Source organism: Lissotriton vulgaris, chromosome 11 (genome assembly GCF_964263255.1).
Source record: "Lissotriton vulgaris chromosome 11, aLisVul1.2, whole genome shotgun sequence".
Classification (NCBI taxonomy): domain Eukaryota; kingdom Metazoa; phylum Chordata; class Amphibia; order Caudata; family Salamandridae; genus Lissotriton; species Lissotriton vulgaris.
In genome coordinates this window covers 161,459,509-161,472,941 of record NC_141699.1, presented here as the reverse complement: position 1 = coordinate 161,472,941, position 13,433 = coordinate 161,459,509, and the positions used below count along the sequence as shown (strand labels likewise).

General features: G+C 44.6%; 1 protein-coding gene across 1 annotated transcript in view; it reads right to left on the bottom strand.

Moving 5' to 3' along the window:
* Nucleotides 1-10,199: 10,199 nt before the first annotated feature.
* The window catches only part of RAD9B (RAD9 checkpoint clamp component B), a 636,801-nt gene continuing 633,567 nt past the window's right edge, over nt 10,200-13,433 (bottom strand). The window contains exon 11 of the mRNA XM_086942453.1: nt 10,200-10,368. Within this exon, the coding sequence (XP_086798579.1) occupies nt 10,237-10,368 (132 nt within the window). The 3' untranslated portion in view covers nt 10,200-10,236. The remainder of the gene's footprint in view (nt 10,369-13,433) is intronic.

The following is a 13,433-nucleotide window of genomic DNA, read 5'->3' as shown; positions in this document are numbered from 1 at the left end:
TGCAAATCTGCTGCCTCCGACGTTTACTGTAGATGCCGATTATCATAAGACTAGAGTTGTACGAGGCGTAATTAGCGAAGAGGACACTGCCGGTCAAGAGGCAGGAGACTTTTTCAAGGGTTTCCTCCCGTTTTGGGGACCTATGGTTAATAGTAGGAACCTGAGACAGTTGACTCGAGTGGTAGAATCAACAGCTAATATTACTGCCAGTGCCCTTGGTAATATCACCACAGAACTTCAGGCGGAGAGACTTATGACGTTACAAAACCGTATGGTTTTAGATGTCATCTTAGCAGATCGAGGTGGGGTATGTAAGGTGATCCATTCGAGCTGCTGCATTTTCATTCCAGATAATGCTCCTACTGTCTATCAAGCCATCTCGAGGTTGCACAAGATCTCCGAATCCATACACGTGGATGTAGGGGATTGGACGCTACTTGGATGGTTTTGGGGCCTGATGTCGACTTGGGGTTGGAAGATTCTGATGATCATCGGAGTCGTTGTAGTGTTCCTGTTCACGTGTTGCCTTTGTGTACAGTGTGGTCCTGCCTTATGTGGCCTCTGTGCTACAACGTGTATGAGACAACCATCTGTTACCAAGGGGACTCGGTTGGACAGAGCTATGCTACAGCAACATCTCGATGGTCTGATGAATATCGAATATGATTCCGACTAGTGCTTGCCTACATGAGGGCAAAAGGAGCGTCTGAGGTTCCGTGACAATTGTAAGTGGTGTTTTCGACTCGCACGAATATGGTCGAGTCTGGTATCTATGAACCGCAAATGACGAGTTTAGTAAGTGTGCGCAGTTTCGCTGTGCTAACTTAAACCGTTCGTTTGTTATGTGGGTTTTTCATCTGTACCCACGGGTTCCATCTTAGATACGGCATCCATTTTGTCTCTTGCCCTCAAGTAGCCAGCGAACGGACGTTGTCCGCTTCGCGACCCTGGGACTTCCGAGATATCTGCGGAAGACACATGTTCTTTGTGAGTGTCTTTATGACGAGGGGGTTGCTACTGTAAGGCAGATGGCGCCGCTCGAGGCTCATCTTGCCGCACGGACTTATTGTCTCAGCCGTGCATCTCATTAGGCACGTCCCTTTGATGCCTGTATCTCGTGTTTCTCGATACCTCCCCTTTTACACCCTTTCCGATCTCCCCACTGTCTCCGTCTTCCTCTACACCTGTCCTTGTTCCTATTTCGATCTGTTTTTACTGCTGATTGGAATTTGCTAATGGTGGGAAGATGGTTTTTACAGTTGGGAACCGCCAAATGTTTCCGCACTTATGTTCCGGACCTCATGTGTTTCAAAGTGACCAAAGCGACCCCTCTGGGGGATAATGGTGGGAACCGGGTTGTAAACTTTTGTGTTCAATGTAACTCTATGGGTAAAAACTGTATAAAAGGAGCGATCCACAGAACCAATTTGAAGCAGTCTCCCCAAGTTGCACGCTGTGTACTTGTCGTGATCTCTGTGTTCCCTGCAGCAAATAAACCTTGAATCTTTGACGTCGAAGGAAGTGTCCCGTGTCTCTGTGATTCGTACGCCGGAGCAGGTTACCCACGAAGGTTTCAGGTGTTGTGCCCTGGCACCGCTGGGTCTTAAAGAACCCAGTCCTTCACAACCAGCCAGTGTAGATGCACCCTTCCCTTTCTCTCTTTTCTCAAAAGATAGGGGTTTGGGCGAAGAGTATCTCCTTTCTCTTTTGGTAGTTTATCTTCCATGGAAGGAGAAAGGGCCTGCAGGATTCCCGAGTTAGACGTTCCCCTCTTTATATCCCCTGTCTGTGGCCTCTCCTCTCAGCGAAGTCAAAAGAAGGTTCGGTCTCTCATGGCTTGACCTTTCACCACAGAGGAGAATGCTCTTCTTCCACACTTTTGCAGCCTGGTTCCTTACAATTGGGCATGGGTAATAGATGCCCTGTCAGTCACCTTGCCCGTGGACCTCTCTATAGCTAACCAACTGATCCACAGTGTAATTCAGGAGATATGTCAGGACCAAGCAGAAGTTCTTCTAATAGCTTCAGCATGGTCGAGAATACTGTGGTATCCCTCCAACTTCAAATATCCATCTGTCCCCATTGGCTGTTCTCAACCCACCTCTCTCTTCTGAGACCTTCTTTCTTCCCCTAGCCACTCTACTGCGGTTGAGTCTGGGGGTATGGTATTTGAAATGAGGAAACTAAAAACTCAGGGCTGTTCTCTTGAGGTTGCTGAAAGTTTCCAGCCATCCCGAAAGCCCTCCACCTTGAAAGCGTATAGTCGCCATTTGATGCAATTTTGAGTCTTGGTGGGGGGAACAAGAGTATTCTCTGTCTTCTGACCCCAAAAGAATCCTTGATTTTCTCACAGATGGATTTCTTCTAGGCCTTGGCATTGCCACCATTAAAGCCAGGCATTCTGGGTGGAGGAAGTCCAGTCAATTGTTCCTCTGGCCACCTGTTTGCTGAATAGTTTTGTACCTGGGAGACCAGTAATTCAGCCTGGGATCTTCCTTTGATCCTTCAGACTTTTCAGGCTCCTCCATTCGAACCTTTAAACTCAGTCAATCTTATGTTCCTCTCAGACAAGGTAACTTTCCCGGTGGTAGGAGGGTTGGGGAGATTGGCGCTTTTTTTCCACTCCTCCATTTGTGGAGTTTTTCTAAGACAAGGTGGTGATCAAAGTCCTGCTGTTTTTGCCCAAGATCCTTTCTGTTTTCCTTGCTCAGAAGAGATTGTGTTACCTATCTTTTTACCAAATCCCATTTTGGAGGAAGACAATAGAATAAACACTTTAGATGTGCATAGAGCACTCGTAATCTACTTGTATAGGACATTCCTTTCTGCAAGGTGGATTCTCTTTTCGTAACTCATGGTCTCTCAGGTAGAGTTGTCCTTCCTTTTCCCGCAACTTTGTCTAGGTGGATCAAAATTGTTATTGGAAAGCATATAAGACCCCGGTCGTGAGCTTCCATCTCTAATTTTGGGAATATCCACCATCTTGGGAACCTTTCAATCCTTCCAGGAGGTATATTTTTGTGTTGTCACTTGGGCCACTCCAAGCACATTAATGTTAGATTATGGGAAGATTATGTTAGATTATGGGAACAACATAACAGTGGAGTGGTGTGGCTCACTGGTTAGAGGCGGTGGACCCAGAAGCAGAGAACGGCCCGGGACCAGGGTTCAATTCCCGACGCAGCAGGGTTGTGGACCAGGGTCAACGGACTCGATAATTCTCGCCTCGGTGCCTACTCTAACCAGGGATCACATTCGGCAACTCTGGGCATTAAGCTTGCCTCATCTCTACAACGGCCCCCCACAGACGCCGGGGATGCCTGGTTTCACCTTGGAGATACTCAGAAGGGACCATCTCACAGGGAAAGCCAGGACGGGTTCCCCAGCGGTCTTCAGCGCCAGGACACCCCGAGATGGGGTAACAGTGCGCTTTACAAGTATCATCATTACATTATCGTCTGCAGCTAGTGGGAAATGCATGTACAGTATCTGGTTCACATGTTTTGGCTGTGGTTCAGTCTGTTTAAGCCTTCTGTTATTTTCTTGGATTGAGCTTGAATAAATTCACAGGTGTAGCATGAGACGTATTTCTCTGGTCTTTTGAATGTGAATATAGGTCAAATCAATCAATGATTGGCTTGAGTATTTCTTCACATATAAGGACTAAGATAGGAAAACAGAAGAACAAGGTAACCACCTGGTCACATACGGTAATCTAATTTATTCCAAGTACAGGTCTTCCTCGTCACCGTACTTAATCTCTCCCACCCTCCCAGTAGATTGATTGATTGATCTGTACCATGTCTATGTCTATGTAGGGATATTTATAAAGCGCAACTGTTACTCCAATGAATATCCTGGCAGTGTTGCCAAAGGGTGTCAACGGGGGCTAGAAGGAACTACGGGCTGGAAAAAAGCCAAGTCTTCAGCGTTTTCCGAAACACGGGTGTTGCCCTAATACTTCTAACAGTCACAGGCAGTTTGTTCCAGAGGGAGGGGCCCTGGAAATACAGGGCCTTTCCCCCTGACCTAAGCCTTCTTGATTCACGAGTTCTGGCAAGGCAGAGATTCGCAGAACGAAGATTTCTCTGTGGGGCATAGAACATAATCTTGTTTTTAAGGCTCGGGCCTAGCGTACACTGCGCATGCAGTGTCGCGCAGCGAGAGTCCTTTTCCCGGGGGATTTGAAAATGGACCTGGAAATTCCACGCAGCTCGTGCGTGTTATTTCCAAGGTCCATTTCCATTGGCCTTTGCGTGCGTGCTGTTTTTTAACAGAACACGCAAAAGGCCATAGGCGGACGCGTAGCTTTGCCTATGGCCTATTGGTGTCTGTTACGCGCACCAGAGGCCATATGTTTTGAATTATCGCGGCTTTACAGCCACGATAATTCAAAACATATGCACGCAGTGACGCGCACGCACCACTCGCTGGCTTTTTTTTTTGTAGTTCGCATTCCTTTGTTTTGAAAATGCTTTTCTCACAAACTAAAGTTTTTCAAATTTTTTTTTTATTGCCTGACAATATATCACTAAGCAAAACATACATCTATGAGCTAAAAATAGAGAAATATATTTTCTCTTCACTTTATTCAAAAAGGCAGCCAGCAAAAAAGACAAAGACTCATAGCCACTTAGACATGGCCGCCGTGGTCATGAGATTCCGTCCTTCTTCCCTGTTATTACCACTGTCACCATACTTGTTTACCAGCCGTCTTTACCCGCGGTGACGTCACTCACCATCCGCCCCTTTCAGCAAGTGAAGTCACAAGTCCTGCCACAGCACTGTCTTCTCTAATTGCCAGGTGGGTCCTCCTAGACTCCCAACTCGTCCTACAGTAGTCCGTTATTTCCTCCCAGTCACAAGGTGTCAGTGACCTCCGCAGGAACCTGGTTGCAGCAGTTAACGCCTCGAGAGCCCCGCACTACTTATCCATCGCGGAGGTAGTAGCATGTAAAGTGCGGTGTGAGTCGTCCCCGACCCAAGATGGTGGCGCCCTGCAGCGCTGGGAAGCGGTGAGAGGTAGAGACCCCCGGGCTGTTGTTGGGAGGGGGCAGCAGGGTCCTGGCAGGTGACCCCAGCAGAGAGGGGCCGCCTTCTAGTGGGGTGGAAGTTTCTTTGGCAGGGTGAATACTCGGCTAATGTGTTTATCTCACTGACAAGGAAATGTCCCCCCTAAATATTTCTGTTTCTGTGGGGTGTGATAACTCATGCAAGTGCCCTCTCCTAGCAGGCATGCTGTATTGGCAGCTCTCCGTTACTCCCTTTATTTGGACAAAATAACAACAATAGAAAAGCGCAACTAAGGAGAGTTGAGCCTATATCCTCTCATACTCCATTTATTTGTGCTGTTTGACACATTCCTGCTGTCATTCCTTGTATTTTTGGGGGTGTAGCTCCTCCCTTCACATTCAATATAGTATTTAATTCATTTTTCTGTGTTCCTGCCCCACCGCCCCCAATGTTTACAGCAGTGACACAACCTGTGCAGAACAAAGCAAATACAAGGACTTTTCTCTGAATTGTTTTCTTTGTTGTGTCCACAGTGACACACATTTCACGTGAGGCTACAGGGGGATCTTAGGCTCAATATTGTCGTGATATGCGTAAATGTTATTGTTACTTGCATGCAGGGTGAGCAGTGTGTGAGTATGCAGGGTGAACATTATATGAGTGTCCAAGGCCAGCAGTGTGTAAGTGTGTAGGGAGAGTAGTGTGTTAGTGTGTAGGGTGAGCAGTGTGTGAATGTGCAGGGTGAGCACAAATGACGTGCTTTGGTGCCAGTGAAGTCCAGTGCTTTCACTGGGACGTTGTTCTAGGCACCTAGAAGACCTGGCACATGTTACTTGAGGCACACTGGTGTGGTGGTGTTAAAGACAGGGGCACTGCTTTCAGAGACTTTGACTCCTAAGGGGGACCCAAATAACCTGCCAGCTCTTTCACAGGAGCGCAACATTTCCATGCTCCTTCATCTGACCAAAGCTTCCATTCCAGACGACAGACCCCGGTGTCTCACAGAGGATCACACAACACCACACAGACACACACCACACACACACACCACACACACAACACCACACATATAACACTACATACATAAGACCACACACACACACCACACACACACAACACCACACACAACACCACACACATAACACTACATACATAAGACCACACACATAACACCACACACACACCACACACACACACACACACACCACCACACACACACTCACCACCATACACTCACCACCATACACTCACCACCACACACTCACCACCACACACTCACCACCACACACTCACTACCACACTTTCACCAGGTACACACAACACCAGCCATCACTGCACGCTTTCACCAGGAACACACACACACACACCACCAGCCGTCAGTGCACGCTTTCACCAGGCACATACAACACCTGCCGTCATTGCACGCTTTCACTAGACACACACACCCCCAGCCGTCTGTGCACGCTTTCACAAGGCACACACACCACCAGCCGTCTGTGCACGCTTTCACCAGGCACACACACCACCAGTTGTCAGTGCACACTTCCACCAGGCACACACACCTCCAGCCGGCAGTGCACGCTTTCACCAGGCGCACACACCACCAGCCATAAGTGCACAATTTCTACAGGCACACACACACCATCAGCCATCAGTACACACATCAATTGTTAACACATCCACAATTAACTATTGTAGCAATCACAGTATGGCACACTTTACTTTTAAAGATATTCATCTAAAGCGCAGCATGCCACAATTGCTGCAATTCAAATCCAACCCACATAATTCCACTACACACCACATGCGTACACTCCATAACTCATGGCGAAAAGACATTGCCATTTACAATGCCATTAGCTCAAACTCAAATAAATCCAAGACCTATTGCATTTCCAAAGCTTGTTTAAATAGCCTGGGCCGGTTAGGTAGAGAGCTTTCTGGGTCACAAGCAGCATCTTCAAAATAATCCTCTTCCTTACTGGCAGCCAGTGAAGACTCTTTAGAATGCTTGACACATAAGTGTCACAGGGGGGCCCGAAAATAGTTTGGGCCGCTGCATTTTGGGCCAGCTGCAAACTATCAATCAGGTATTTTGGCCTGCCTGAATAGAGACCATTCCCATAGTCAAGACGTTCCTGTAGTAATCTGCTTCTTATGTAATGCATCTCCCTGGTCCTGGTTCTCTGCCTGATGCTCTAGCTATATGATGTCATTTGGAATGTTATGGATTCCCCCTTGGGAGGTTACTGTGTGTGGTGGTTTGTAGGGAGGTGGATTCCCCCTTTGGTTACTGTGTGTGGTGGTTTATAGGGAGGTGGATTCCCCTTTACAACTATTTGGGAGGTTACTGCGAGTGTGTAGTTTATAGGGAGGTGGATTCCCCCTTTATAACTATTTGGGAGATTACTGCGAATGTGTGATTTATAGGGAGGTGGATTCCCCCTTTACAGTTATTTGAGAGGTTACTGCGAGTGTGTGGCAATAGGGAGGTAGATTCCCCCTTGGGAGGTTACTGTGTGGTGGTTTATAGGGAGGTGGATTCCCCCTTGGCTTACTGTGTTTGGTGGTTCATAGGGAGGTGGATTCCCCCTTTATGAGGAGGTATGTGTTCTCTTATTGGGAGGCTACTGTGTATTAATGTGTGTGTGGTCCTGCAATAGTATGCAGACGGAACATTATAATATGTGCATTAGAGGATATGTCAATTTCCCTGGTCCTGTAATAGTATGCAGTAGAGGGTGTTCTTGGTAAGTGAACAGTATATTAAAGGTGTGCAGTCAGTAGAAGGTGTATGGTATTCCCTAGTCCTGCCATTTGTTTAAGTTCACGACTTCTATATCACTACTTCATTACTTACATTACTATTACTACATTTACTATGTCATTATTATTATTATCATTATTATTACATATAGAAGGCCGTCTTACTGTTTAATACTTACATTATTACTATTGCATCATTATTATTATTATTACATAGGGAAGGCTATTTTATTACTTACATTACTATTTTCTCATTGCATTGCTTTTACATTATTATTATTATTACATAAGGAGAGTTTGGCTCATGTTATTATGGTGTTCTTTTACGTTTACTTCTGGAATGTGTATCTTCTCTTCCTAGGTTTATATGTGTGTATACTATTTCATTTTGTTAAATACTATAAAGGGGAAAATGTGTAGTAATCTGCGTCTTATGTAATGCATCTCCCTGGCCCTGGTTCTCTGCCTGATGCTCTAGCTATATGATGTCATTTGGAATGTTATGGATGTTTGTACTTGAAGGTGGAGCTGTTGGAGAAGATGGGCTGAGCAGCCAGGAGGCTGCTCCTGGTGGGGCTTATATTAAGACTTACATTGAAATTTATTAATCTGTAATTTGAAGAATAAACTACAACTACAAGAGCTGTCTACCAGACTTATTGATTTCTACAGTTCCCATTGTCTGAGATGATCAGGGCTTGATTCACTTGTTCTCTGGCTGCTAAGGACTGTAAGAACAGAAACCTCCGAAGAAGTCGAAGGAGGGCAAAACAGGTGCCCCCTACTGAGTTTACTTGGGTATGGAATAACAATTGACTGTAAAATTTAAAGGACAAGTTTTTCACCACCTGATTTTTGATAAGAAGGGGTGCAGTGTCAGATGGCCAGAAGAACTGCCAGGGTGCCTCAGCATCTGAACCAAAAAAAGTAGCTCTGTCTTTCCTGCATTACATTTAAGTTGGTTCATGGACAACCACACAAACACCGCCAAAAGGCAATTGTGATTTTTTTTTGCCTGGGCAGGGCTTGTTGTTCTTCTACGGGAACAGCAGCTGGGTGTCATCTGCAAATGACACAATTTTTGCACCCAAAGATTCTGCCAAAGTAGCCAAAGGCGTGATGTAAATATTAAACAGAGTTGGGCTCAGGACAGAGTCCTGAGGGACACCAACACTAAGATTGCAGGATTTGGCCGAATAGGGATGGCACCATACCTCATATCCGCTCCCCTCTAGGAAAGATGCAGCCACTTCCAAGCCTGCCCCCAATACCTATTGAGCGGAGACGGGCCAACAGAGTATGGTGAGAGATCATATCAAAAGCTGCTAATGGATCTAAAAGGACCAGCAGTGCCCTGTCACCCACTTCCAGACCAAGTCGGATGGAATCAACAACCTCCAGCATCACTGTTTCGGTACTGTAATTAGGGCGAAAGCCCAATTGGCTGGCATGCAGTAGGTTATTCCTTCCAAGATATGATGATATCTGATGCTGTACATGTTTCTCTAGTACTTTAGAGAAGGCGGGAGGAGGGAAATTGTCTTAAAGTTGGTTGGCTCCCTGGATTTTTTAAGCAACGGGATAACCTTCATGTTTCCCTTTGGTAGGTATAGTGGCTAACGAGAGAGAGATATTCAGCAACTGATTCACCAGCGGGTTAATAGCCTCTGCCCCCCAGGCAAGAATAAAAGAGGGGTCCGGGAGCTTAATTATTGCAGGAAGTGCCTAGGAGGAAATTATATATTTCAATACTGATGGATAGGTGGCAGCTTGGAATTGAAATGTACGATGTCGAGCTTGGTAAATAATGTCTGTGGGGTAGGAAGATGAAACTCACCTGTAAGGACTATGACAAAGAAGACCTCAGTAATGTCTGTCAGCCTTTATCAGAGAGTTAACAATGATTTGGAAAAGTTATGCTTTCTGTCTTAATATTTTCAGTCTTTAAAATAAAGCCACTCTTTAAAGTTTGAGAAAACTATATTTAATAGCCCTAGAAGTATGTGAAATGTGCATATGTTCAGCAAATGTTAAACTGCTAAAATAACAGGCACAAATAAAATAACAAATATAGCATACAGTCATTTTACACAAAAAAAATGAATATAGCATACAAACATTTGAATTATTGTTTTATAAACTGAGTTTGCAAGAGCAGTTGGGAAAACACCGGCCCAAAAAAAGGTTATTGAGTTGACATATAATGTAATATATGCATTTGCGTCTTTAAACCTAAATATTAGATATTGGAAAGGAGTCAGTCAGATTATTGCCAACAGCTGCTCCTAGTACAATCACAGAAAAATAAATACAAACTTTGGGGGAAAACGTATGCTCAATGTGTGGATTTCTTTCTAAAGGAGCGGAGAATAAAACAACTGTGTACGTCACCAGTTGAAATTAATTTTGATTAAGTGATATGTGGGATAGCAACATTATTTATCACAGAAGCATACACTAGAATGTTTGCGAGATTTGACCATTGTTAAAATCTTCTTCATTGTCGCTTGCTGTGGCCAGACTATAGGATGACATATTGAGGTCGTCTTGCTGATTGGATGAAACTGCTCCAAAGAACAGAGAACAGAACTATAAAATGTAAAAAAAAACACGCTATGGGTAGCTGTACAATACTCACGGAAAGAAAACGCTCTCACTTTGTTACGGTCATTGCACTACATTAGCTTTTAAAACACCATTACCAGAAAAACTCAGTGACCAGTTAATAATGTGCTGTAAATATACTAGTAGTAAAAGGCATTCCCTGATGTTTTTCTTTCCTATCAATACATTTGGAATTAAATGAAAAGAGGTACATTTTCGCAGGAGACGCACTTAAAGGAGTTAACATATCTTCAATTTAAGTGCAAGAAGAAATGAAAACAAGGTCAACATTTTTTTTAAATGGTCAAGGTGCCCTTTAGTTACAAACTAGATAGGCCAGGGTTGCACAGGTGATTTATCCAGAGGTGCGGATCCTCTCACAGGGAGTTACTGACCAAGGGTGGTGTAAGAGGGAACAAGAAAACGCCGAATGGGCCCTCCTTCACCCTACTCCATGCCAAGTAGGCATACTGTTTTCTGCTTATCTCACTTTCTGACTATGAATCTCCCTAATGGATAACAACCGGCTAGGAGCCAATCAACATACACCATTTTCTCTAATTTTACAATTGCTGTTATCAATTAAACCTGAAAATCAAACGCAAAATCCCATTTACATACTTTATTAAACTGCAAAGCCCTAGACGCTATTTTATTATAGAGTGAGACAATCACCTATCAAATATCCATTGCTTTGTATCTCCCTCAACAAATACAATGTTATCATACGGTCAACTGTAACACTAATTGACCTTTGATACAACGTTCAGTCTCGACCATCAACCCTCTGCCAATTTGTGTATTAAGGGTCATATCCTATGGCTGGCTGGTGACTTCACGTCCTTTCGGTTTTCTTACCACTTAAGTGATGCCCCAGAACGAGTTTGGAATGACCACAGAGGAGGGGATGCTCATTTCACTGGCCACACATTTGAGGTGGGCTCACTGGCTTTGTACAAGGGGAGAAGGAAAGGACTGGAACAGTTCTCTGGACAAAGAAGAAGTGGACTCCAATGGTCAAAGACTGACCTCCCGCCCTGTGACACATTAAAACAGAGATATTTCCTGCAAATGAACAGTTGACCAGTTCCAACTGGACCTGTTCTGGACCCTGATGTTCCCCTCTGCTGCAGTGTGTCCTGATACCCAAGTGCTGTTTCTGGGGGTCCTAGAACCCTTGGCTGTGTCCTGCTGGACTTCTCCGAGCACCACTGAAAACCTGGGACTTAAAAACATTTTAGCTCCAGAGAAGCCAGAAACCGGTCCTTGGATGCTTGATTCCGGTCTGGGAAAGACATGGCTTGGTAGTTCGGACTGGACTGTTCCCATGGGGCACAGGGTCAGAGCTGATTTGCATATAGCCAGTGTCTAACCCAGGGTGGTGTGGAGTGCAAAAAAACGATGGATTTAGGCCCAGATCCTTGTACTGAGGTGAATGTATGACATTGTTCTACATTCTGTCCATCAATTGTGTTTTTTGCAATTTTCACCCGAGTGTGCTGGTTATACTCAGACGTGAGTCCCAGGCTCTCCACACCACTGGAGTCAAGCTATCCAGGCTGAATAAAGGCTGATAGCCAGAAACCGGTCCTTGGATGCTTGATTCCGGTCTGGGAAAGACATGGCTTGGTAGTTCGGACTGGACTGTTCCCATGGGGCACAGGGTCAGAGCTGATTTGCATATAGCCAGTGTCTAACCCAGGGTGGTGTGGAGTGCAAAAAAACGATGGATTTAGGACCAGATCCTTGTACTGGGGTGAATGTATGACATTGTTCTACATTCTGTCCATCAACTGTGTTTTTTGCCATTAGAAATACTGGCAGATATATTATCTGGTTTATGTCAGAAATTACTTTAGGCATTAAGAAAGAATGTTTTCCTCAAAACTACTCTCAAATGGTGAAATACTATGTATCTATTGCAAAAAAGCAGAAGCTCATCAACCGTTCTTGCAGATGCTATTGCCACTAAGAAAGCAATCTTCCATGAAAGGTGCTGCACAAGGCCTTGTGTATTTCCTGAAAGAAGGAGCCATCAATTTGGTGATAACCAAATTAAGTTCACATGAAGAAGAAGTTTGTGTCTTGGAGGAAATGTCTTCTAATCCCTCTAAAAAGTATTTTATTACTCGCATCATTAAGAATGACCTCTTGGAAGGTCCTTTTCTGTATGCAATCATGGTAGCAAGGGGGCTTTAATCAAAACTGAAGGTTCAACTTAGCCAGGTGTAGAAGAAGATAGCGAATGATCACATTTTCCTGAAAGGAGATTGGATTGTCGTTATTCTGAAGGCACCATAATACGAACCTCTACTCTTTGAAGACCTAGGAATTTCAAGTAAAGGGTGTTTTCTCTGTTTTGAGAGTATTCATAAATCCTAAGGTAAATTTAGATGATCATCAAGACTTTTCATCTTCAACTGAACCGCAAACCCACCCCCTTTCCCCCCATTTAGCACCTGAGACCCTCACGGGGGAGTAGATGCGTTTTATAAGATTACTGATTGATTGATTGATTGATTGACGTTATTGACATTTTTGTGAAATGGTAAACACTTCTTTACCGTTCTGTATTCAGTGTTGCTCCCATGTAGTTGAGAACTCATACATGGATCGGTGTTGATGTGTAGACCCAGGTGATGCAATCACAGGGCCATGGTGTTAAAGTCCTGACATGCCATCTCTGGGGAGTTTTATTTTATCAACCACTTGTCAAGGTAAAGGTAGATGTAAAGTCTTTGTTTATGAAGAGGATCTATCACTGTCGCCAGGCACTTAAAAAAAAAGCCCTTGGAGCTTAATTTAATTTGAAGGTAAAAGACCGTGCATTGACCTGATAGTGAGCCATTCTGTGCCTCACAGGGACTGGGATGTGGAAATGAACTGTGAACATGTTGGTGACACACCATGCCTGGATGCCAGATGATGTTCATGGACGTGGCAGGAGTGCCTGGAACAATGATGATAGTGCCTCTGCCTTTTAATCTCTCTAGAGCTCTCTCTTATGGGGTCCTTGACAGAAGAACGCATAGACTCAGTAGACAGAGCCT